Raw genomic sequence first — 25,628 nt, 5'->3', positions numbered from 1 at the left:
ATTCAATTAAACCACCAGATCCAGTCAGTGTTACTTCGAAAATGACTATGGGGCAGGAGCTAATAGCACAGCAGGCAGGGTGTTTGCCTTACATGCAGCCGACCTGGGACTGACCCAGGTTCAATCCCTGGCATTCCAGATGGTCCCTGGGCCTGCCAGGAGCAATTCCCCCAGCCCAGCATTTACATTGCTTTTATTTAAAATTTATTTTTTTTTTAAATTAGTATCTTTATTTAAGCACCATGATTACAAACATGTTTGTAGTTGGGTTTCAGTTATAAAAATGGGCACCTCCCTTCACCAGTGCAATATTCCCACCACAAATGCCAGGAGCCATTTTTGAGTACAGAGTCAGGAGTAAGCCCTGCGTGCCACCGGGTGTGGCCCAAAAAACCCAAACCAAAACTGACACAAAACAAAACAAAAACAAAACCCAAACCAAAACCATAAAGAACCTACTCTGTCCACAGTTCTACTGACCCTATCCTAAGTGGGGTCTCAGTTCCCAGGTCCTGCTCACTAATGCTTTCACCTTCTTCAGTCTAGTCTACTACCTTAATATCAGGACAGATTGGACCATCTCTCATCCAGTTCAAATCCCTGAATGATCAGCCCTTGCTCTACGGACCCATTGAATTTTCTGCTCTCTCCTGAAAAAAAAGAAAAAAAAATGCTCTTTCCCTTTTTTCACAAAGGCCTCTTCAGTGTCCCCCCGCTCTTTTTTTTTTTTTTGCAGTGCTCACGGGTTACTTTTGGCTCTGTGCTCAGAAATCACTCCAGGTAGGCTTGAGGGAATTGAACCTGGGTCTGTCATATGCAAGGCAAATGCCCTACCACCATGCTATCGCTCCAGTCCTGTGTTCCTCAGTTCTTTTTTTTTTTTTTTTTTGGTTTTTGGGCCACACCCGACGTTGCTAAGGGGTTACTCCTGGCTGTCTGCTCAGAAATAGCTCCTGGCAGGCACGGGGGACCATATGGGACACTGGGATTCGAACCAACCACCTTTGGTCCTGGACTGGCTGCTTGCAAGGCAAACACCGATGTGCTATCTGTCCGGGCCCTGTTCCTCACTTCTATTATAGTTGTTGACATCACTTTGTGTTAAGGTTGTTTCTTTGATCTAGATCCCTCAATTCTTCCCTGTTGGTTTAAGATTCAGTTCAAGGGGCCGGGAAGGTGGCGCTAGAGGTAAGGTGTCTGCCTTGCAAGCGCTAGCCAAGGAAGGACCGCGGTTCGATCCCCCGGTGTCCCATATGGTCCTCCCAAGCCAGGGGCGATTTCTGAGTGCATAGCCAGGAGTAACCCCTGAGCGTCAAATGGGTGTGGCCCAAAAACCAAAAAAAAAAAAAAAAAAAAAAAAAAAAAAGATTCAGTTCAAATCTTCATGACTTCACTTACCTATAAGAATGTCCCATTTCCCTATACCTATTCCTCATAAGTCCCTCTTAGAAACAGTAATAGTGGGGCTGGTAATGTAGCCATAGAGAACTTGCTTCACACTTGATTAACCTCAGTTCAACTTTGGCACTGAATATGGTTCTGTGAGTCCTGCCAGGAGTGTTCCTTGAGCATCGCTTGAGTGAATTCCCAAAACAAAAATACCAAAACAAAACCACCCCCAAAACTTCAAACAAAACAAAACCCTTTTCACAAAAATAACTAACAAAAGTCTAGAACACATTACTTCTCAAAAATGACAATCTATGTGAAAAATGAGAGCAAATGTCATACCCACAGGATAGGAACTTAGACTATCTGAGCCCGAGGCAATGTTCAGAATGAATTAATTATGGGGATTGCTATAGAATGAATCATTTCAAAGGTGCTTCCTTTATATTTACATTATTTCCAGGAAGTCTCAGTAGCAACCAGGCCCGATTCAATTGGTACTCTTTTGAGGTCATATATAGAAAGATTAAAGACTGAAGAGATAGGTTTGCAATCTAATACTACCTGCCTTCGCCTCAATTTAGTGCTTATTTAAATAGATTAAAAGATTTTAATTTAAATAGATTAAAAGAGGATGGAAATTTGGAAAGGAGAATAAGATTCCATTAGAAAAATACCTAGGGGAAAAGAGAATAAAGCCTGTATAAGCAATTAAGTTAAAGGAAATACAGGAGAACTGGAAGCCAAGTGAGATGTGAGATTATTATCTAACCCAACAGTCAAATGAATACTGAATTGACCACAATAGGAATGTAGGAGGGGCCAGGGCAGCCGATTCTCCCCTGCAATGGGACAGTGATGCCATCTATACTTAGTAATCAGGTTTATGGATGGAGCTCAGTGAGACACTATAGAGAAAAACAAGTAACAATTAAAGGATTGGAACAACTGACTTGACTAGCTAGTCAATCCAGAAAGCTTGGCCCAACAATGACTAAGGGGAAATATATTAATAGTCAGCACGTCCAACAAGTTGTAAACAACACGTGGGGCGGGCATGGGGGAGGGCAGGGGAGAGCTGAGATGGCATGGAGATGTGTGGCTTTATATAGGTCAATTAGAGAAAATTTCAGGGGCTGGGGAGTGAAAAGGAAAACAGGAAAAATTTAAGAGGAACAACCGGAAAGAGTTGGACCAACAGTTAGAGGGTGGAACTCTTTTCCTTAAAAGAATGGGTGGAAGTTCAGTCTCTTGGGAGGTAAAGAGCTGTCACTTGCTGTCTCAGGGGACACAGGACTTCTCAGCTAGTTACCAGAAGACAAAAGCTCATCATTCTCCCTCTATAAGCAAGCATTTAAAACAGGTCTGACAGAAGCAAAACAAACAGTGCCATTCCTAACAATCCTTCCCAACTACCGAGACCACTACTCAAACAGCAAACCACAAAGAGTGCGGGTTGTTTCTATCAATCACATGGTAAAGTCCTATTTTCCCTCCAGAGGGGGCCAGAGATCCATTATTTACAAATACAGTCTTATATATGAATCTTCAGAGCCTCTTCCTAGCTCCCAGCATAAAAAGGGAATTCTGGGGTCAGAACTATAGTACAATGAGTAGGTTGCTTGCTTTGCACAGGGCTGATCCAGGTTCGACCTCTGGTATATCAAATGGTTCTCTGAGCCTCCCCTGGAGTGATTCCTGAGTGTAGAGCTAGGAGTAAGCCCCAAGAACTGCCAAGTGTGCTCTGAAAACAAAAATAAAAAAAAGGAAATTCCTCCTTTTAATTCTTAGTGAAGAGGGGCCGGGCGGTGGCGCTGGAGGTAAGGTGCCTGCCTTGCCTGCGCTAACCTAGGACGGACCGCGGTTCGATCCCCCGGCGTCCCATATGGTCCCCCAAGAAGCCAGGAGCAACTTCTGAGCGCATAGCCAGGAGTAACCCCTGAGCGTCACAGGGTGTGGCCCAAAAACCAAAAAAAAAAAAAAAAAAAAAAAAAATTCTTAGTGAAGGGTTAGGGGGCTATTTTAGAGTTTGTGTTGATAAGGAAAGCTCCGCACCTAACCACACACAAGGTTATATACACTGAGAACCTTGGATGCATGATGAAGCTCTTCCCCTTTAAATCTCTATTATTTGATCATTAAAATAAACAAATAGGAGAACCATTCTCTAGGAGACCACAGATTAGACTTAAATCAGGTCTATAAAATAAGACCAAGCAAGGAAATAGACTTATCAAACGAACATATGCCAGATCTCCAGAGATGACTTTGTCTTATCTTATGGCCTAAATAGCACCTCTGATATGAGGACACATAAAGGCTTATCATGCTACTCCTGTTCAAATTCTTCAGTGGCTCCCCAAAGGCCACTAAGGACTGCAGAATGTTTCTGCAATATCCCTCTCATAACATTCTCCCTCTCTTTCATTTCCCTTCACCTACTCAGGGCTGATTGCAGTTATATCAGCTGTTAAGGCTTCCCTGATAAAGTGACATCAGAGCCATGATTGGAAGAAAGTGAGGAAGCCAGCCAAGTATGTATCTGGCAGAAAGAAAGCATTTCAGGCAGAGGAGATAAATACAAAGCACTGAGGTGAGAACATGCTTGGCGTAATCAAGCTACAGTAAGCCCCATGGATTTACCTCACTCTTTTTTTTTTTTTTTTTTTTTTGGTTTTTTGGGCCACACCCGTTTGACGCTCAGGGGTTACTCCTGGCTATGTGCTCAGAAATCGCTCCTGGCTTGGGGGGACCATATGGGACGCCGGGGGATCGAACCGCGGTCCTTCCTTGGCTAGCACTTGCAAGGCAGACACCTTACCTCCAGAGCCACCTACCCGGCCCCGGATTTACCTCACTCTTTTTTTTTTTTTTTTTTTTTTGGGTCACACCCGGCAGTGCTCAGGGGTTATTTCTGGCTCCAGGCTCAGAAATTGCTCCTGGCAAGCACAGGGGACCATATGGGGCGCCGGGATTCGAACCGATGACCTCCTGCATGAAAGGCAAACGCCTTACCTCCATGCTATCTCTCCGGCCCCCTCACTCTTAATTGAACTTCGGCTTCTACCTTTCTCCCTAAACTCTTCCCTCTAACCTGAGTCCAAATGAAACATTCAATTCCTAATTATGTGTGGTTTCCCAGAACAAACAAGTTTCCAAGATAGAAGGTTCCCAGGAAGATGACTTATGCAAAGGGAGTATTTATGCAACAACATGATATATACCATGGTGTGTTCAGAAAATGTAAATTTTGGAAGGGAAAATAGTCTGACAAGTAAGCTGAGAAGGAGTTAAAGAGTTCAAAATTAAAGACTTGGGCTGAAGTGACATTACAGTGGATAGGGCATTTGCCTTACACATGGTCTACTTGGTTTAATCCCCAGTACCCTACATGGTCACTTGAGCGCAGCCAGGAGTGATTCATGAGTACATTCAGGGGTAAGTCCGAGCATTACTGGTCCCCCACAAAAAATGGATCGGATAGATTGATTACCCATTCCTCCCACCTCCCCTCTCCTCTGCCCTTGCTGTGGTACAGGGACCAGAACCATAGGCCTCATGCTCTAAAGTCAAGTGCTTAGTGCTGACTACATCCCTGGCCTCTAGACTAGATTTATGGCCTAGGCTATTTAGTCAGAGATACACTAGGCCTAGGGCTTTATAATTAATAATTAATACAACAGGACAATGCTCAGGAGTTACTCTCAACTCTGAACTCAGGGGATAGTATACACAAGACAAATGGATTACTACCTGTACTAACTTTCTGGGTTCAATACTTCAGTTTTAGAACAGCCTCAGGTACACATAGTAGACAATATTTGTTGAATGATTATATAATAATCTTACTCCAAGAGGATAGCCAGGGCAATAGCACAGAGGGTAGGGCACTTGCTTTGTATGAGGCTGGCCCGAGTTTGATCCTGGCATCCCATATGATCCTCCGAGTTTGCCAGGAGTTAATTTCTGAGTGCAGAGCTAGGAGTAATCCCCAAGCACTGCCAAAAACAAAACAAAAAACCAAAAACTTATTCCAAGAGGAGAGATAAATCTAAAAGAAAAGTGAAAATTTTGCAGTTCTAATCAAAGTACAATCTATGGTCTTTTTTTTTGTTTTGTTTTGTTTTTGGGTCACATCCGACAGTGCTCAGGGGCTACTCCTGGCTCTATGCTCAGAAATCACCCCTGGCAGGCACAAGGGACCATATGGGATGCCAGGATTCAAACCACTGTCCTTCTGTACGAAAGGCAAATGCCTTTCCTCCATGCTATCTCTCCGGCCCCAATCTACGGTCTTTTAACATTTTAAGAGGCAAATAAACTTACATTATAGGCAAAAATACAGGTATCAAACAATGTACGTGTAAGTAGAAAATATGCAATCTGGTATCTAGCTGTGCTCCTTACTTACTGTATCTGCAGCAGTAAGATTGATACCCAATCCTCCAGCTCGTGTGCTTAGCAGGAACACAAAGATGTCATTCCTGCAGAAGAGGAAGGGATACATTAAGAAAAAGGAAATGGAGATTGGGCTTAATCCACAGCACCCGAGTCTTCTCCTGAGCACCACTAGAAGCACAAAGCTGGGAGTTGCACCAGAGTAATGAAGGGTGTAGTCCTCAAGCCCTCACCCCAAAAGACATAGGAATAGTGTTATATATAACTGGAAATTTATTTATATTAGTGTTAATAACACTGGAAGTCACTCTTATCATTGATCACGGAATTCACTTTGGTGAATTTGGGCATTAAAGGAATAAATAAAACAATACTAGAATAAATTCAGATATAACACTACCAACATAAAATGAACATTATTCTGTGAATTCCAATAAAATTAGTGAAAAAAGACTGATACAAGAATGTTCTCTCCCCTTGATGCTGTTTTTCCTTGGCTTAAAAAAAAAATCACTTGACTGCTAAAGGCTTGTTTCCTGGACTATACAATGAGAATGTTCTGAATTTAGCTGAAGTGACTAATTGATGACATATCAACTGCAAACATGAATATCAGTGAAGGAGCAATTTTGAAATAAGTATACTGGTTAGTCACTAACTGGGTTAGTCACAAATCTGTCCAATATTTGTAGTGCATTAAATACAACTTTGCTAAAGGTACACAAAAATAAGAGTGCACATCTGGGGCTGGAGCGATAGCACAGTGGTAAGGCATTTGCCTTGCATGCGGACAAAAGACAAACCCCGGTTTGATTTCTGGCATCCCATATGGTCCCCAGGACTTCTGAGCTCAGCGCCAGGATTAACTACTGAGTGCCACTGGGTGTGGCCCAAAAACAAAAACAAAAAACCCCAGTGCACACCTGTCAGTTTCTGTAGGGCACAATCCCAAAGATTCTGTATTCTCAGAAAAGTTCTACTTTTACCCTTGAATTTTTTCATTAAGTTTAGGATCATACTTTCATTTAACCTATATATCATCCTGTGTTATTAAACACTACTGCGCAAATCAAAAAGTTAACATAAATAAAAGACTAAGATTTTTTCCCCATCTGGTTCTCACAGGTATGGGTATGGTCAAGAAGCTTCTTTCTGAGACTTGTGTGAGAAACCAGTCTAAGCAGGAGGTATAGCATGGGACTGAGATTGGGATAAAGGCTCAGGAGGATGCAGCCAGGGATGTAGACTGCAGCTCGGTGGGAGAACTTTATGGAACAAAGATTTTGGTTTTGTTGTTGTTGTTGTTTGTTTTTGACCACACCCGGCAGCACTCAGGGGTTACTCCTGGTCCTGCGCTCAGAAATTGCTCTTGGTAGGCTCTGGGGACCATATGGGATGCCAGAATGCCAGGGTCCATCCTGGGTCAGCATGTGCAAGGCAAGCAAAACGCCCTATCACTGTGCTATCTCTCTGGCCCCTGGAACACAGGCTTTGAACCCTGGCGCTGAAAAAGACATTTGGACAGCCAGGAGGTTAAGTCCCCGGATGGGGCAATCAATTTCCATGAGGGAATTCATACAGAAAACAAAACAGCTAAAGGAATATAGGTAAGATAATAGCAACACTTAGAGCCAGGAGTAAGCCAGAACGCTTCTGGGTGCTGTCCATAAATAAAACCACAAAACCCAACAAATCATTAAAATCAACTTTCTCCTTTATTTGTACTGCCACATACTAAACCCAGAGCTTCATAAAGCAAAGTCAAGGGTTCTTCCATTGAGTTACATGCCCAATTCAGTTTCTTTCTACTTAATACATCTACAATTAATAATGTGAGTTCATTCTTGGGGGGCTCTGATTAAATGAAAAAGAATCCCAGAAGGCAAAAAAACCATAATGGTTTGGGTGCCCTCTAGGGGGCTGATCAAGTTCTCCAGCCAGGTCTCAGAAACCAGAGTTCTGGGTAAGTTATGAAGGGGCCTATGCAATTATATAGCAGATATTTCTGGACCTCATCCTCCTCCTTTAATGATCCATAAAGGCTACTTTGCACTGAAATGCTCAAATACTGGGCATGTAGTCTACTCTAAACTCGGGTAATGATAGGAGAGTCAAAATAAAAGAAAAACCCACATGACACTATTCCCTGTGTTTTCTAAAGGGTCCCTGAGTAGTCGTATAACAGGACTCCATTAGTTAAATGTCATGGGGCATGAGGATGGGAAGCAAAGGGCAAGGCACATCACAACTGGACCTTGTGAATGGCTTCCAGAAACATGCACTGATCACATGTTCTGAATGCTCCCCAGTCAGGACATCCTGGCCAAACAGTCTTTAGTCTCAGTCAGACTCTTTCCTGGAAGGATCCCTCATAAATAAATCTTGTATGAAGGGAATGTAAATGGCTTTTTATAGGAACTCTTGTTTACTCTGGCTGACCTTAGAGGCACAGGGCTTTCCAGATAAAACTGCCATTTTTTTCTTTTGATGTCTTTTCACTAATAATAATGAAAATATTTAAATATTTGGCAAGACATGTTTTTGTTTTCATAAACACCTGCCTTCCCCCCCACCCCCAATATTGAGTTACCAAAATCACTTAGATTTAGAAGTTGAGAACTTTTTACCCATCTGGAGACTCTTCTCTTGAGAAGTTTCTGATCAGTACAGTAAGTTTATATGGTCTACATATTATGTCTATATATATATTAAATGTAGGCTGTTTAAATGATGATTGAATTAAAAATGAACGTTAAACCTAAATAGCTAGGTGATTCAAAATAAATATTCAGTCTAAAAAGTACTGTTCCCCAATAATTTTCATTTTGATATTTCTTTTTGTGTTTGGCTACAACCAACTGTGCTCAGGACTTACTCCTGGCTCTGTGTTTGGGGATCACTCCTAGTGACACTTGGGGAAGTATATGGGGTGCTGGGGATTCAAACCAAAGTTGACTGCTTATGCCTGGATTACTACTACAGCTAGACTGCCTAATCCTGGGTAGGACAATATGTGGTGCTTACCCACTGTATACTCTCTGGTAAGATTTCCCAGTAAATGCCATGCAGAAAAAATTCCAAGTAGACTTGTACGATTTAATGATGAAAATACTGTGTGTGTGTGTTTGTTTTGTTTTTGGCCCACACTCCACAGCACTCAGGGATCATGCTTGACAGACTGGGGGACATATGGGATGCTGGGGATCTAACCTGGGTTGGTTGCTTGTGAGGCAAATGTCCTTCCTGCTGTGCTAACACTCCAGCCTCTAAACTATACTGTTTACAAAACATATTTAAATTAAAAGATAGTATGGTATTGGAGCCGGAGTGGTGGTGCAAGCAGTAAGGCACTGGCCTTGTGCATGCTAGCCTAGGATGGTCCATGGTTTGATCCCCTGGCGTCCCATATGATCCCCCAAGTCAGGAGTGATTTCTGAGCATATAGCCAGGAGTAACCCGAGTGTCTCCCAGTGTGGCCCAAAAAGAAAAAAAAAAAAAGAAAAAAGCATGGTATTAATATACAGAGACAACACAGACAAGGACCAGGAGAACTGGTCCATAGTAGGAAACTTGTCATAAAGAGTGGGGAAGTGCAGTTAGGGCAGAGAAGGGACCATTATAACAAAGATAGTTGAAAATGATCACTCTGGACAAGAACTGGGTATTAAGAGGAGATAAAGTGATATGTATGATATCCTTTCAGTAACAATATTTCATAGTGTTTAAAAGTGTTTAAAAAGAAAAAAAAGGAAGAGAGAGAATAAAAAATGTCTGCTACAGAGCAAGTAGGGGAGAGGATATGGGGGAGAGGGGGGAAACTGGGGACATTGGTGGCAGGAAATGTGTACTGGTGAAGGGTGTAGTACATTGTATGTCTGAAACTCAATCACAAACAAATTTGCAACTGTATAGCCTTAGAGAATTTATAAAAAATGTTTTTAATTGTGATACAGTGATTTACAAATTTATTCATAGTCAAGCTTCAGATCTACAATTTCCCATCACCAATATCAGGGATCACTTCTGGTCAAGTTCAGGGGACCATACAGGGTGATGGGGCTTGAACCTGGGTTCACTACATTTAAGGTGAACCCCCTGTTATACTACTGTTCCAGCTTATCTTATAGTTTTTAGTTTGTTTTGGAGCCTCATACAAAAGTGCTCAGGGGATATTCCTGGCAGTGTTTGGGAGACCATACATAATGTCGATAATTGAACTAAGGTGAGGTGTACTATCTCTCTGGTCCCTAGAGCTAAGTTTAAAACAAAAACTATTGCGACAATAAATCAGGCTCATCTACTAATTTTCCCTTACTAAGACGTTACTATAAAACATAAATTAGGGGTTGGAGTGATAGTGCAGTGGGTAGGGTGCTTGCCTTGCATGCAACTGACCTAAGTTCAGCTCCTGACATATCATATGGTCCACTGGCACTGCAGGAGTAAATCATGTTCACAGAGCCAGGAGTAGTAACCCGAGCATTGCAGGTGTGGAGCCTCACTTTCGAATATTTTAAGCCGGGCCCGGAGAGATAGCACAGCGGCGTTTGCCTTGCAAGCAGCCGATCCAGGACCAAAGGTGGTTGGTTCGAATCTCGGTGTCCCATATGATCCCCCGTGCCTGCCAGGAGCTATTTCTGAGCAGACAGCCAGGAGTAACCCCTGAGCAACGCCGGGTGTGGCCCAACCCCCCCCCAAAAAAAAAACCCCAAATATTTTAAGCCATGAATTTCACAGTCTAGTTTTCTAGGGTCAACTAGAAAAGCTGGGGCCGGGCGGTGGCGCTAGAGGTAAGGTGCCTGCCTTGCCTGCGAAAGCCTTGGATGGACCGTGGTTCAATCCCCCAGTTTCCCATATGGTCCCGAAGCCAGGAGCGACTTCTGAGTGCATAGCCAGGAGTAACCCCTGAGTATCACCGGGTGTGACCCAAAAACCAAAAAAAAAAAAAAAAAAAAAAAGAAAAAAAGAAAAGCTGTAGTGCTATAACTCAGAAGTCTAAATTATTAGACATCATTGTGCTTATAACTATGGCCATAATCAATCGACCTACCTACCTACCTACCTACCTACCTACCTACCTACCTACCTACCTACCTACCTACCTACCTACCTACCTACTATCGCCTTCCTTCCCCATATAACCTACCTACTGTATTATTACTCTGGCCCCCAAAGAGCAAAAATTCTGGACATTTTATGTTTAACTATGGATTTGTTTTATGCTAATTTTAATATATAAGGCAAATCATGCTTTAAAAATGAAATAGTAACCAAAATATAAATGGTTTTGTTCTTAGTTTTCCTTCTAATAATGAACAAAGCTAAATATTAACAGATCATATACTTAGAGACCAGAAAATTTCAAAACTGCTCTGATTTACAGAACATTATGATGTTATTTATCTATGTTTAGTTCTCTGGAACTAAGGAGGAAATTGAAGGATGAAGGAGTTCAGCAGATCTGTCACTAGTTTAGTTTTGTTTTCTCCTTCAAGAGAGCAGTAACCAGACTCTGCTTATTATAGTGAGAACATGCACTTAGGATAATTATGGCTCTGAAAGCCATCAACATCCAGCAGGCAGCATTAGAAATTTCATAAGCTTGTATTAGCTGTCAGCAGAATAAAACGCATATGACTATACTTTATCATGGTTACTACAAATATACAGGGAAAGCAGGAAAAAGGAAAGTATTTCTCTTTAACATATATGAAGTGGGGGCCAAAGTGATAGCAGAGCATTTAAGGCATTTGCCTTGCATGTGAGTGACCTGGGTTAGATCCCTGGTATTTCATATGGTCACCCAAATCTGCCAGAAGCAATTCTGAGCAGAGAGCCAGGAGTAAACCCTGAGTACTTCCTGGTGTGGCCCCAAAACCAAAACAAACAAACAAACAAAAAAACATACACATACACAAATAACCAATACACATTTGAAATAGGAAAACAAACTAAAATCTTAATTCCGAGCCAACATTCAGGGATAGACACTTACAAAAGAAAGTCATAATAATTTTTATAACTTATTAAAATTACCTGTTCTGAAAATCAGCAACCATGTCCCGCCTCTCTGAGATTTTGGATGACCCATCTAGCCTCATGTAGGTATGCTTCCTATAAACCATATATTCCTGTAATCAGTAAAAACACATCATAAATCTTATGCAAGTCACTGTATTAATTCCACTATTTACCTTCTGTTTCATTCATATTGGTGACAATAATAACCAGAATAAGGAGAAACCAATCTCGAAATTGAAAGAAACCAATTTTGCAAATTAAATTCTCTGGAAGTGAATGAAAATTGAAGGTAATATGCAGATTAATGAAGAATTTATAAAAACAAAACAAAAATAATGAAACCTCCAAAAAGGTATTCTCCTTGAATACAGGTAAGGGGTGGGAGAGGAGGGAGGTAGGGGAATATTGTTTGACGGAAATATTGCACTAGTGAAAGGGGGGGTGATCTTTTTATGACTGAAACCCAACTGCAATCATGTTTGTAATTACAGTGTTTAAATAAAGATAGTATTAAAAAACCCAGAAAGATATTATCACAGCTATGCAAATAACCTGTTTTCTTTTTTGGTTTGTGTGTTTTTTGGTTTTTGGGTCATAATCTGGCAGCACTCAGGGGTTACTCCTGGTTTTGAACTCAAAATCGCTCCTGGAGGGGTTGGGGGGGGGGCGACCATATGGGATATGCTGAGACTCGAACCACCATCCATTCTGAATCAACTGTGTACAATGCAAACGCCTACCACTGTGCTATATCTCTCAGGCCCCAATTTGTTTTCTTTAAGTAACACTTGTCCTCAGCTGTTTCTCTAGAAGTTCTTATATTTATAGCCTAAGCTTCCTTCTATCAGAGAATGCTTCCTGGAAAAAGCATCCGTTTGAGACAGAAGAAAAGACATCCAATGTCAATACATAAGATGTTCTTGATACCATTTTTAAGAGAAGCGCAACTTTTTTTTTTTTGTTTTTGTTTTCGGGTTACTTCTGGCTCTGAGCTCAGAAATCACTCCTGGCAGGTTTGGGGGACCATATGGGATGCCGGGATTCGAACTATACCTTCCTGGTTTGGCTGCCTACAAGGCAAATGCCCCACCGCTGAGCTATCTTTATGGCCCAGAAGTGCAACTTTTAATAATAATAGAGAAATAGGAACCAGGATGTGGCTCAGCAGTCCAGCACATGCCTTGTATGTTTGAGGCTATAGGTTCAATTCCCAGCACCATCAAACAAAAACGAATAAAGAATAAATAAATCAAAAGATGCAACAGAAGACGTAATCCCATACTTAAAAGTTCTAATTCCGTGACTGAAGAGATAGTTTTTTGGGCTGAGAACATATATATATTCAGAAGGCTTGGATTTGATCCCTGTCACCACCTTGATCCCTGACCACTGCTGGGAGCAACCCTGAGAACAGAGCTAGAAGTAAGATTCAATGAGGGTGGGCTCCAAATAAAACATAAGCTGGAGGATGGGGGCGGGAGCAGGCGGAGGCACAATTCCCCAGAATACTGATTTCCTATGTATCCCAATTAGAAGGATTACACTTAAAGTCCACTTGTAAAAAAAGCTATTACCTAAATCTCAACACAGTCACAGAGACACCTCAAAGGGTTAGAGTGCATGGTAGAAGCCCCTAGATTTCTAGCAATGTACTCATTTAATGAGCACCAGTGATTATGTCCAAACATAAAAACGTCCCCTACTGAAAAGACTATTTATATTCTACATTTTGGAAATGACTTTTTTTTTGTGGTCACTATGTTCTTTACTTGCAAAATTCTCAGTAATTTTCACACTGAGCTGGGTATCAAGTTTGTTATGACTGATACTGCACATGGCAGCTTATTAAGATCAAATGAGTGGCAGCCAGAGAGATAATTCAGGAATTAAATGTGGTTTGCACATGGTTGGTCCCAGTTTGATCTCTTGTATGACTCTTTGAGCACAATCAGGAATTGATTCCTTTCCCCACCCCACATCGCCCCTGTGTTGGAGCACCTAGTGATGCTCAGGTCTTACTTCTGGCTCTGTACTCAGGAATTACTCTTGGGAGCCGAAGAGATGGCATGGAGGTAGAGCGCTTGCCTTTCATGCAGAAGGACGGTGGTTTGAATCCCGATATCCTATATGGTCCCCTGAACCTGCCAGGAGTGATTTCTGAGCGTAGAGGCAGGAGTAACCCCTGAGCACTGCCGGGTGTGACCCCCCTCCCACCAAAAAAGGAATTACTCTTGGCAGTGCTCGCGGAACCATATAGTATGCGGGGGAGTAAACTCAGGTCAGTTGCATCCAAGGCAACCTATCTATCTGCTATACTATTGCTCTGGCAGCAATCCCATTCCATCCACTGACCCACACATTTATTTGCTGTTTTGTGGGCCATCCTGGTGACACTCAGGAGTTACACTGAGCTCTGTGCTCAAAAATCACTCCTGGCAGACTTGGGGACCATATAGGATGTGGGGGATCGAACCCGGTTGGCAGCATATAAGGCAAATGCCCTACCCATTGTGCTATTGCTCTGGCCCCTTCTACCTTCTTAAAGTAGGAAAGAGAAAAGAGGACCAAATGTCTTCAGGGTTTAATTCTATCTCTGTTTTCAGGGGCCACTCTTTGTGGTAGTCTAGGAACCATATGGGGGTGCTGAGGATCAAACCTGGGTCAGCCATGTACAAGGCAAATATGCCGTATCCACAGTACTGGCTCTCTGGCCTCAAACTATTTCATTTGAAGAGGGTCCACACAGTGATGTTAAGGGGTGTATTACTCCTGGCTTTATGTTCAGGAATCACTCTTGTTGGTGGTTAGGGGACTAGATGGTATGTTAGGGATCTAACTTAAAATGGCAGCATGCAAGACAAGTGACCTACACACTGTACTATTGCTCTGGGTTTTTGTTTTTGGGTCATACCTGGCAGTGCTCAGGGGTTACTCCTGGCTCTCTGCTCAGAAATCGCTCCTGGCAGGCACAGGGAACCATATGGGATGCTGGGATTCAATCCACTATGCTTCTGCATGCAAGGCAAATGCCCTACCTCCATGCTATCTCTCCAGCCCCATTGCTCTGGTTTTTAAGTCACCTGGTGGTGGTGCTCAGGGGTTATTCCTGGCTCTGCTCAGAAATCACCTCTGGCAGGCTCAGGGACCATATGGGATGCTGGGGATTGAACCTTAGTGCTATCTCTCTGGCTATTTTTTCTTTTTATTCTACACCTGGTGGTGCTCAGGGATTACTTCCTGAATCTGAACTCAGGAATTATTCCTGGCAGGCTTGGGGAGCCATACGGGATGCTGGGGATCAAACTTGGGCCAGCAGTGTGCAAGACGACTCCCTATTTGCTGTACTATTGCTGTAGGCCCCCCCCCCCCCAAATTTTTTTTAACAAATGAAATTCTAGGGCTGGAGAAGTATTATAGTGCATAGGGTGCTTGCCTTGCATGTGGTTGACCTGGATTTGATCTCTGGCATCCCATTTGGTTTCAAGCCCACCAGGAGTGATCCCTAAGTGCAAAACCAGGAATATACCAAGTCCTGCTGGGTGTAGGGGCTCTCCCACAAAACAAAGAATTTGTAATCTAATGATTACTCACACATAGTAAGCAACCATGGTAGACAGAGTTTGCAACACTCACCCTAAAATAAAGCTTATTATACTTTTTATGCATACCTAGAAACTTACTATATATAGAACGACAAATTAGATTTTAAGACTATATTAAACTTACACCTCTATATTCACCCTCAGCTACTAAACTAGCTTATTTTTCTTGTCACCTATCCATTTTATTCTTTGGAATTTCCCTTTAATATAAATCAACTTCTAAGGCTGGAGCAATAGCACCCAACCTGGGTTAAATCCCCGGCATCTCATTCGATCCCGAGCCTGCTAGGAGCAATTTCTGAGCGCAGAGACAAGAGTAACCGGTGTGTCCCCAAATGCCCCACAGAATATAAATCAATTTTTAGAACTTTATAATATATAGCATTGAAGAGAAAGGTCATTACTCCCTTCTCTCTCCTTTGCATATTGCTTTTCTCCTAATTTGTAGCAGTGCAAAACAATTACGTCTCCCTGACTCTTCAGGACAAAGAAAGTGCATTTTACTTAAAGACCTCAACAGGGGCCCAAGATAAAGCATTACTGAGCTGAATGCATGCTTTACATGTAGGATGTTTGTTCCCCAGCAATACATAGCACCCTGAACATCCAAAGGATCAGGCTCTGAGCACTGAGCTGAGAACAATATCCAAGTACTGCCAGGTGTGGCCCAAAATTTAATAGACAAAGAACCCACCATAGGAAAGTTACTCATAATGTTTTAGCTATTGGTATCACTTGGTTTGAAAAAGTTATGAAAAATATAGGCAATCCTTTTATTTTAGATTACAATCAGAGTAATTTGCTAAAATAAATCAATCACTATTGTGATTTGCAGTAATAGCATTCTTCTATTTTCAGTTATGACTTATGCACAATAGCAAGTTGGGCCTCTTTAGGGGCTCAACATTAAATTAAGCATGAGTCAGTGATAAAGTTGACCTCTAATATATATTTTCTGGTTCTTGTCAAGTAACTAAGTTACTAAGTTATTAAATAAAGCCTGCCATTGAATTTTGATAAACTCTAAAATTTAGCAAGCAAAACCTAAAAAAGCAAAAAAAAAAAAAAAAAAAAAAAAAAAACCCTCAAGAAAAAACAAAGACTATTTACACTGCTGGATTTCTGATTATCTTGTACTAAGAATGTGTTAGAATTAGAATACTCTAATGAATACTTGTTCTCACTTTCACTCTCCTATTTCTATATCCATGATTGCCTCTCACTAGAGTAGTAAATCACTATTTGGACAGTAAACACCAGAAAAAAGGCCAAAATAGTATCTACATAATAGTTAACATTGCCATACACTAAATATTAAATTGGTGGGAACGGTGGGTCTTATATACATAAAGAAGCGAGAGCTAGGGCCCGGAGAGATAGCACAGCGGCGTTTGCCTTGCAAGCAGCCAATCCAGAACCAAAGGGGGTTGGTTCGAATCCCGGGGTCCCATATGGTCCCCCGTGCCTGCCAGGAGCTATTTCTGAGCAGACAATCAGGAGTAACCCCCTGAGCAACATCGGGTGTGGCTCAAAAAAAAAAAAAAGCAAGAGCTAAATCCCTGTAATTCTATAATAATGCAACCAATGAAAGATAAATTAAAAAGAACTGCTTTGTACAGCAAGATATAACTGTATCTTTTACCATATTCTAGTTGGCTGTCAACTATGCTAACATACAGTGGTCCTCAAATTATGGCCCCGTGGGCCACATATTGTATTTGTATCTGTTTTGTTTCTTCATTGCAAAATAAGATATATGCAGTGTGCATAAGAATTCGTTCATAAGTTTTGTTTTTACTATAGTCAGACTCTCCAATGGTCTGAGGGACAGTGAACTGGCCCCGTTTAAAAAGTTTGAGGACCCCTGTTTAGAATCATATCAAATATATTAAAACATTTTGATATCTAAGCCTAATTCCAAACCTACTGAGAGACCGGAGAAATAGTTCAATGGGCTAAGTGTGAAAATTGTACTCAAAAGCCTCAAAATTGGTCCCTAGTATCATGTGGTCTTCTGATTTACCCCCATGCACTGAATAAGGCAGAGCCGATGAGCACTACAGGGTGTGTCCCCTGCCAAATATACACAAACCAACCCCTAAATTATTAAATAAAAATCTCTGGTCTTAGGGGCCAGAGTGATAGCACGGTGAATAGGGCATTTGCCTTGTACGTGGCCAATCCAGGACAAACCTGGGTTCAATCTCCAGCATCCTATATGGGTCCCCTAAGCCTGCCAGGAGGGATTTCTGAATGAAGAGTCAGGAGTAACCCCTGAGCGCAGCTGGGTGTGGCCCCAAAAAGCAAAACAACCAAAAACTCTCTGGGCATAGACAAAATATCCGTATTTGTGTGGGATTTTTTTTTTTTTTTTGGGGTGGCTCAGGATATTACAAGATATAGTTAAGCAGAACAGGACCAAAGGTGGTTGGTTCGAATCTCGGTGTCCCATATGGTCCCCCGTGCCTGCCAGGAGCTATTTCTGAGCAGACAGCCAGGAGTAACCCCTGAGCAATGCTGGGTGTGGCCCAAAAACCAAAAAAAACAAACAAACAAAAAAAAACAAACAGAAAAAAACAAGATATAGTTAAGTTGAAAACTACATTAACTCAAGTTGAATAGCTAATTTCTATACATATAAGAATTAATTCCAAATCATGCTTTTCATAATTTATTTCTTTTTTTTTTTTTTTTTTGGTTTTTGGGCCACACCCGTTTGACGCTCAGGGGTTACTCCTGGCTATGTGCTCAGAAATCGCCCCTGGCTTGGGGGAACCATATGGGACGCCGGGGGATCGAACCTTGGCTAGCGCTTGTAAGGCAGGCACCTTACCTCCAGCGCCACCACCCGGCCCCACTTTTCATAATTTCTAAGGATTAAAAATATTAAATTAAAAATAAAAATTTTTTAGAGAAATAACTACACTGAGAACGATCATAAAAATGTAAATGAATGAGGGAAGTAGAAGCCTGTCTAGAGTACAGGCGGGAGTGGGTGGGGAGGAGGGAGACTTGGGACATTGGTGATGGGAATGTTGCACTGGTGAAGGGGGGGTGTTCTTTACATGACTAAAATCCAACTGCAATCATATTTGTAATCAAGGTATTTAAATAAAGGTATCAAAATATTTAAATTTAAAAAATATTTCAAAAGAAGCCAGTTTTATTTGTGAAACTAGAAATAAAGGCTTACTTCTCTTAATAAAAAATAAAAAATAGTTCAAAGGGCTAGAACACCCTTTTTAGGGGGTGGGAAGAGCACACACCCGGCAGTGTTCCATGTTTACTCCTAGCTCTGCACTCAGAATCACTCCTGGCAGGCTCAGGGACCATATGGGATGCCAGGGATTGAACCCAGGTTAGCTGTATGCAAACCCTACTACCCGCAATGCTATTGCTACAGCACATAGAGCGCACATTTTTCATGTGGGAGTGCTGGATTAGATCCTTGGTACTAAAATGTGAGCCTCTCTCTCCATCTCCTAGCACTGAGTTGGGAGTAGTCCCTGGGCACCAATGTGTATGGCTCCAAGCCAAAATAAATACACAAAGGGAAAAAAATTTAGGCTAATTTATTTAAAAAAGGAGAAATTGGGCCTGGAGAGATAGCACAGTGGCGTTTGCCTTGCAAGCAGCTGATCCAGGACCAAAGGTGATTGGTTCGAATCCCGGTGTCCCATATGGTCCCCCGTGCCTGCCAGGAGCAACCCCTGAGCACCGCCGAGTGTGGCCCAAAAACCAAAAACCAAAAACCAAAAAAAAAAAAAAAAAAAAAAAAAAAAAAAGGGAGAAATTTCAGGGCCAAAGAGATAGCACAGTGGTAGGGTGTTTGCCTTGTATGCAGGACAGTGGTTCGAATCCTAGCATTCCATATGGTCCTCCGAGCCTGCCAGGGGTGATTTCTGAGAATAGAGCCAGGAGTAGCACCTGAGCTCTAGCCCCCCCACCCCCAAAAAAAGGGGAGAAATTTTTCCCTTACAAAGATAAGAAATAAGTTGTGTTCCATTTCATTGGTATTAGGAGACAAATCCTTCGTATATTCTCACATCTGCCATGAGACCCTTCTGTAAAAGGTATATTGTAAAATTACAAAGACAAACTGTAGGTTTCCCATTCAGCAGGACTGACATTAGCCATCTGCAAGTTTAGGGTCAAGCTGTCCTAGGTTCCCAGTTTCTTTCTCCTACCTCCAGCAGGTCTATCATCCTGGTCATCTGGGAGTAGATAAGGACCCTATGACCTTGAGACTTAAGCCGAGTCAGAAGGACATCAAGGGCATACAGCTTTCCACTGTCGGTGATGAGGCTCTCCTTGCCTAGGACGAAAAGTGAGAGAGGAAGAGGGAAACTATTTAATTGAAGTAGCAAAATTACTCATGGCAAAGCTGTATGCAGCTAAAATTACTACAACCAGGATGCTTCTCATCACAAGAACAGGAAAGTACTCCAAAGAAGAATGCAGAGCACTATTACACCATGATGCAACTATACTCTGCAAATAAATCTCCAGAAAGAGGGAGAGTTACATTCCTTTTCAACAAGCCTTTGAGAGCTCCCTTGCTCCACTTCTTACTCAGGTGAAAACTGGTATGTGTAGAGTGTTATGCATTCCTAGCTCTGAATAACATGAAAAATCCATTTCCATTTGTTTCATACTTTACTGAGATATTTGTATATGCTACCTTGTGATTAAATGGTATCTTCTCAAAGCATGAGAATATTAAAACAAGCAGCTCTTGCCTGCCCCTGTGACACTTAAATGGATGGAAATGTAAACAAACATTTTTGTGTGTTTGTTTTTGGCTACACTTTGCAGTGTTTAGTATTTGCTTCTGGCTCTGTTCTCAGGGTCACTCCCGGCGAAACTTGGGGAACTATATGGAATGCTGGGGACTGAACCTGGGTCAGCTGTGTACAAGGCAAGCACCTTACCCGCTATACTACCTGCTCTACACAGTTACTGGTTTTTTGTTTTTTGGTCATACCCGGCAGTGCTCAGGAGTTCCTCCTGGCTCTGTGCTCAGAAATCGCTCCTGGCAGGCACGAGGTACAATATGGAATGCCGGGATTTGAACCATGTCTGTCCTGGATCAGCTGTGTGCAGGGCAAAAGGCCCTAACGCTGTGCTATCTCTCCGGCTGCATCTAGCCTGTTATTGTTTTAAGAGTGAAATCCGGCCGGAGAGATAGCATGGAGGTAAGGTGTTTGCCTTGCATGCAGAAGATCGGTGGTTGAATCCCGGCATCCCATATGGTCCCGAGCCTGCCAGGAGCGATTTCTGAGTGTGGAGCCAGGAATAACCCCTAAGCGCTGCCAGGTGTGACCCGAAAACAAAACAAAAAGAGTGAAATCCATTCCAGAATGACTTCGAATAGGTTATTGGTAAAATGTCATTTCAAGTTGCAATTCAATGAAGACATATGATTTGTTTGGTTTTTCAGGAGACTAACTCTGAATTTCTGTGAAATGGAAGCCGCTTTCACTCACTTATGTTTTCTCTTTCCGCTTTCCATTAATAAAAAGTTTTCCAGCTAGAGATCTTTAAAGAACACTTAACTTACAAATTTTCATCTTATCCATTCAGTATCATTCAACTTCCATCACATTTCAGGAAGTTGAGTTTCCTGTTTGCAGACCAGTCCATAAACAGGCCCTGAACAATTGCTGCTAGTTAGAGGGGAAGAGATGAGACTTAAAGGGAGATTAAAGCGTATATGTGGAACACAAAAAGGGAGAGAGAGACAAGGATAGGGAAATTACATAACAACTGAAAGTTAAAAAGATGAAAAATGCATCAGTGTCTTCTTTGTTTCTGGGTTTGAACCCATGGCTTTTCTTCAGAATTGCAGATGCTGACTGCTGAGAACAAGCCAAGAGTTCTTAAGGGTTATTTCTCTGTTCTCACTGCTATTTGCCAAGTGCACAATTATTGTATAAACTGAACAGGAACGGATGTGCTGACAACACCATAACAAATCATCAGCCACTCTGTTTCTGCTACAAAGACACAGGTCCTGGATGTTTACTCCTCAGCACTGCACACTGGCTTTTCCCACCTTCGGAACTCTGCCAGGTCACATCTCTCCCTCCAGCATCCCCTCCCTGACGCAGTGGCACACACCTTTGTTCAGCCTCTTTGTTTGGTCCTGTTTAGATTACTGAAATGTTCTTCTTTTTGTTGGTCTCCTTACCAACACAATCAACTGACTGCAGCTGGGACAGAGCTGATGGCTAAGTCTGCTCCCTGGCACCAGACAAGGAAGCCTGTATAAATTCCAAGTCTGCTCGGGCAGCAATGTTTTTCATAACAACATCAAGGTTCCCTTCTTGTCACAATTACCCTTCTTTACATCTTCAATTTTGAGAACTCCTAAACATTCCCTACAGAGCCACAATATGCTTTGGACAGTTTCTTTCCTCATTAAAAGCGCAAGAAAGTGAGATTTAAAAAAAAAATCCCAATTTTCCTTCCTTACTGAGTGAGAGAGGGTAGGTAAGCAAACATTATCAGATTTCTGCAGCACACATTTCTTCTCCAACTTAGAAATACTTCCTCGAAGCAAAAGCTTAAGCACTAACTTGCCTGATGTCGAAACTAGAAGAAGCTTCAATTCATCTTAAACTCATGATTCAATAGTTTTGACACATTCCTGCTCTCCACATCTACTTTACTTTGCAAATTAAAATGAAACAATACTAGGATTAGGAAAGTCAGATGAAAAAGATGCAGTATTTTGATACAGCTGGGGGAAGCAGTCATTACTCTTTATGTTTATAGCCTGATGTGATATAGGTGGGGTAGGTAGAAGTATATGTACTTCAGTAGAGAAAAAGGCCTCGGAAGCAACAGCCTCAAAATATGAAAACAATGAATAGGAGTTTTGCTTTTTAGGAGAACGTACTCAATAGAGGAGGCCAGCCTGCCCTCAGCATGAATGTTGGGTTCCTTCTTTGCACAAATCACTATCCTTTGGGCCTGACATCCACTGCCCAATTTTTGGGGTGGAGTACCTCACCCATTGCTGGCACAGAATCCAATTCCCTAGAACTGACTGACTGATTCCACAAAGTTAATCCATGTCCAGTCCCTTTTCTAAAACAATAAATTAAAAAATGGTGAACAGAGCTACTCAACTTTCTTATAATCTCTCCTACAAAGCACTAATAATCTGATATAGGTTACAATATTTTTTCTTTTTCTAGGAAACACATTCTTACTGATCATAGACAAAAGTTCTTCAACATAAGAAATGACAAGATAAATAGCCAAAAAAAAAAAAAAAAAAAAAAAAAAAAAAAAGAACACCCCACAACAAACCAAAACAAGACATGCTCCATGGTAGTAAAGTTTATTATTTTATTTTTTATTTTTTGGGTTATATATGGCTGTGCTCAGGGATCATCACTCCTAGTGAGCTTGGGGAATTACATAGGGTACCCAAGTTAGATGCATGCAAAGCAAGTGTCCTCCTCTCCACTGTACTATCTCTCCAGTCCTCTAAAATCAAGATTAAATAGGATTTCATTTCCCCAAGGATAGGAGAATTTTGTTTTACTTATTTAGTGTGTGTGTGTGTTTTTTTTACTTTTTGTTTTTGACCACATATGATGGTACACAGGGGCTACTCCAGCTTGGTGTTGGGGGATGGGGATCATGTGGTGCCAGGAGACCTTTGCAGGGGTCATCTTCCTCATGTAGACATAGAAATAGCTGCATTCAAGGTGTGAAATCCAGGGAGTCTTAGTCTTTCAAGGATGCAAAGAAACCAACCTTTCCCAGGGCAACAGAAAAGATTAAAAAGGATAGAGGAAAGAGGTATACAACACAGGTTGCAGTGGTCCCTTCCCCCAGCTGCATAGTCCCCAGTCAGCCCCCAGAGCACAATGGGGTCAGTGAGGAGCTGGTTGGTTCTCACAGTAAACAGCCAGTGAGGTTAGTGCTTTTTATCGATGTGAAAAGAACTCAGACACTTCCTGCTATTTAAACAAGGTCCATTTTTCTTTCAAAGAACAGGAAAAGCCACAAGACATTCCCACAGCGACAGCAATAAGCCTTCTACTCCTGTACTGGGAATTTAGGAGCCAGAAAGGGAGAAAGAAGAACTATGGTGGTGTCTTGCTTCCTTCAAAACCTGTGGTCATCTTCTGCCCAGGATTTCTGTGGTTTCCACATTTGCTAGATCTATTCCTATTTCCATTACTATTTAGGCCTGCTTTAGATTTGGGTTCTTCCTCCTTGTGTTCTAAAAATATGCTTTTACCTATTGTGCTTTCATATGTCCTACAGCAGCTATATGGCTGCATTAAAATTTTTTCATATATCTAAGCGCTTTTCTAGTTCAAAACACTCCCAAAATTACTATCCAGTTTTGACCTTTGACAAAGTTACCTTAAGTAGAAAATATAACTTTAACACTGAAATCTCTTAAAAACAGTAGACTCACTTCTTTTTAATGCAGAGATATTTCTATTATGTGCCAATGAGATGAATGCAGGCAATATATCAGATTAATTTCAACAAAATACACAGTAGCTCTCTGTTACCATTCAATTTGTTAGCAGGTGCAAGCAAAGAACACAATCTATGAACCCTGTGTTTAGTTTCCTTAAAAGTAGTCTCACTAAAGCAAAGATGAAAACCTTGTTTCCTTTCAAGCCTTGACCTTGACCACAGGAGGTCTGGGAATCCGCTAGCATTTTGGCACAAAACACAATGTTTTTCTTCTGGTTATCATTCAGATCTCTAGTGCTTCGTGCAGGACACTGTTTATGCAGCTCAAACGAGGCTTTCTGTGAGTGACGACATTCTCATTCATTCCAGTCGCAATGGCAAAGACAACTGTACTCACTCGACCTGGAGCCTTTCCTACCAAGTTTATTTCTTACCAACCCCACATTCCGTTTTAAGAGTATCATTATCATTCCTTTCTCAGTTGTAAACTTGTGTTTAAGCACATGTCTAAAAAACATTTCTCTCTCAATCTGATATATGCCAAAATCATTTCAGCACTCTTACCTGTAAATAACTAAAGGCCAAAGAATAAAAACAAACCCCTAAGGAACTTAGCCTTAAGCTAAATCCTAAAAACTTTGAATTCCAAATATATGAAATCACCATACAGAACATCTCCCTAGTTCTCTCCTTGTCAAAGCTGGAAACATGCTAAGAGGGCCCAAGACTCACCTGGAATCCTGATGAAAGACCATCCGTTTTCAGGCCTAATGCCCCAGAGACCTCCTGCTGGCTCTGGGAAGAACTGGGATCGCCGATTGAGCCAGTCCACTGCCAGCTCTGGGGCCCCATACAACAAACACTGCTTTGCTGCCAGACTCCCTCCTTCCTTCAATACTCGTCTCTCATATTCTGCACTTCGGTCATTGCAGTAAGAATCCAATGGCACCGCGGTGACCTGTGGCAAAGATTAACATTAAGTGGCTCATTCACGTTTTCCATACATTCAATGTCTTTCAGGAACCTCAACTTCAAAATCAAAATGATGCGATCATTCTTAGATTACTACTAGCTAACTTCTACTGTTCTGATAAACTAATATTAAAAACTGAGTTAGTGATCTTTCCTAGGTAAGAGACCAATCTTGTATAACAATAACTTGGAACAAACTAAAGATCCAAAGAGTATTGCAATTAGTAGATAACCTCAGATACTAGGTCAAAAAAATTTATCATGATTTATATTAAATTTAAATGGTAATATTTATATAAAATATATCTGTTATGAAGTCACTATATAACATATATATAACATAAATTCATTTTAAAATTACATACATAAATTGTTACCTCCCTTCCTTGGTAAATATTGCTTTTGGTCTATTAGTCATACCCAGGATAGTGAAGCCATTTGAAAACGAGTTGAAGCGAGTTAGTCATCATTAAAAAAATAAAGACTACAGGCCTGTAGACTGAACTCAATACCTCATAGTATAAGGCATTCCACTACTGAGTCACACCTCAGGCTATCTTATAATGTTGTGTGTGTGTGTGTTTGTGTGGCATACTTCCAAGGTTTTCAACGCTTCTTCTATTCTTCCTTGATGAGGCCCCTGACTAACAAACCCAACAGAAGATAAGAGACTTTCAGATCATAAACTAGTAGAGATGGAGAAGGAAAGCAATTACCAGAGCAGACTGGGAAGACAGCTTATACACAAATATTTATCACATCACAAGGTACTACAGCACTTATGTTGTTTTCTCA

General features: G+C 41.5%; 1 protein-coding gene across 1 annotated transcript in view; it reads right to left on the bottom strand.

The window, feature by feature from the left end:
• Positions 1–25,628, bottom strand: part of INO80 (INO80 complex ATPase subunit) — a 112,744-nt gene that overhangs the window by 12,647 nt on the left and 74,469 nt on the right. The window contains exons 25-28 of the mRNA XM_049781433.1: positions 24,594–24,819; positions 19,598–19,725; positions 11,824–11,918; positions 5,801–5,873 (exon numbers count right to left, since the gene is read on the bottom strand). Coding sequence (XP_049637390.1) covers positions 5,801–5,873; positions 11,824–11,918; positions 19,598–19,725; positions 24,594–24,819 — 522 coding nt within the window. The remainder of the gene's footprint in view (positions 1–5,800; positions 5,874–11,823; positions 11,919–19,597; positions 19,726–24,593; positions 24,820–25,628) is intronic.

The sequence above is a fragment of the Suncus etruscus genome, chromosome 10 (genome assembly GCF_024139225.1).
Source record: "Suncus etruscus isolate mSunEtr1 chromosome 10, mSunEtr1.pri.cur, whole genome shotgun sequence".
Taxonomy (NCBI): domain Eukaryota; kingdom Metazoa; phylum Chordata; class Mammalia; order Eulipotyphla; family Soricidae; genus Suncus; species Suncus etruscus.
Note: the sequence above shows the minus strand (reverse complement) of the source record. Positions and strands in the feature narration are given on the sequence as shown.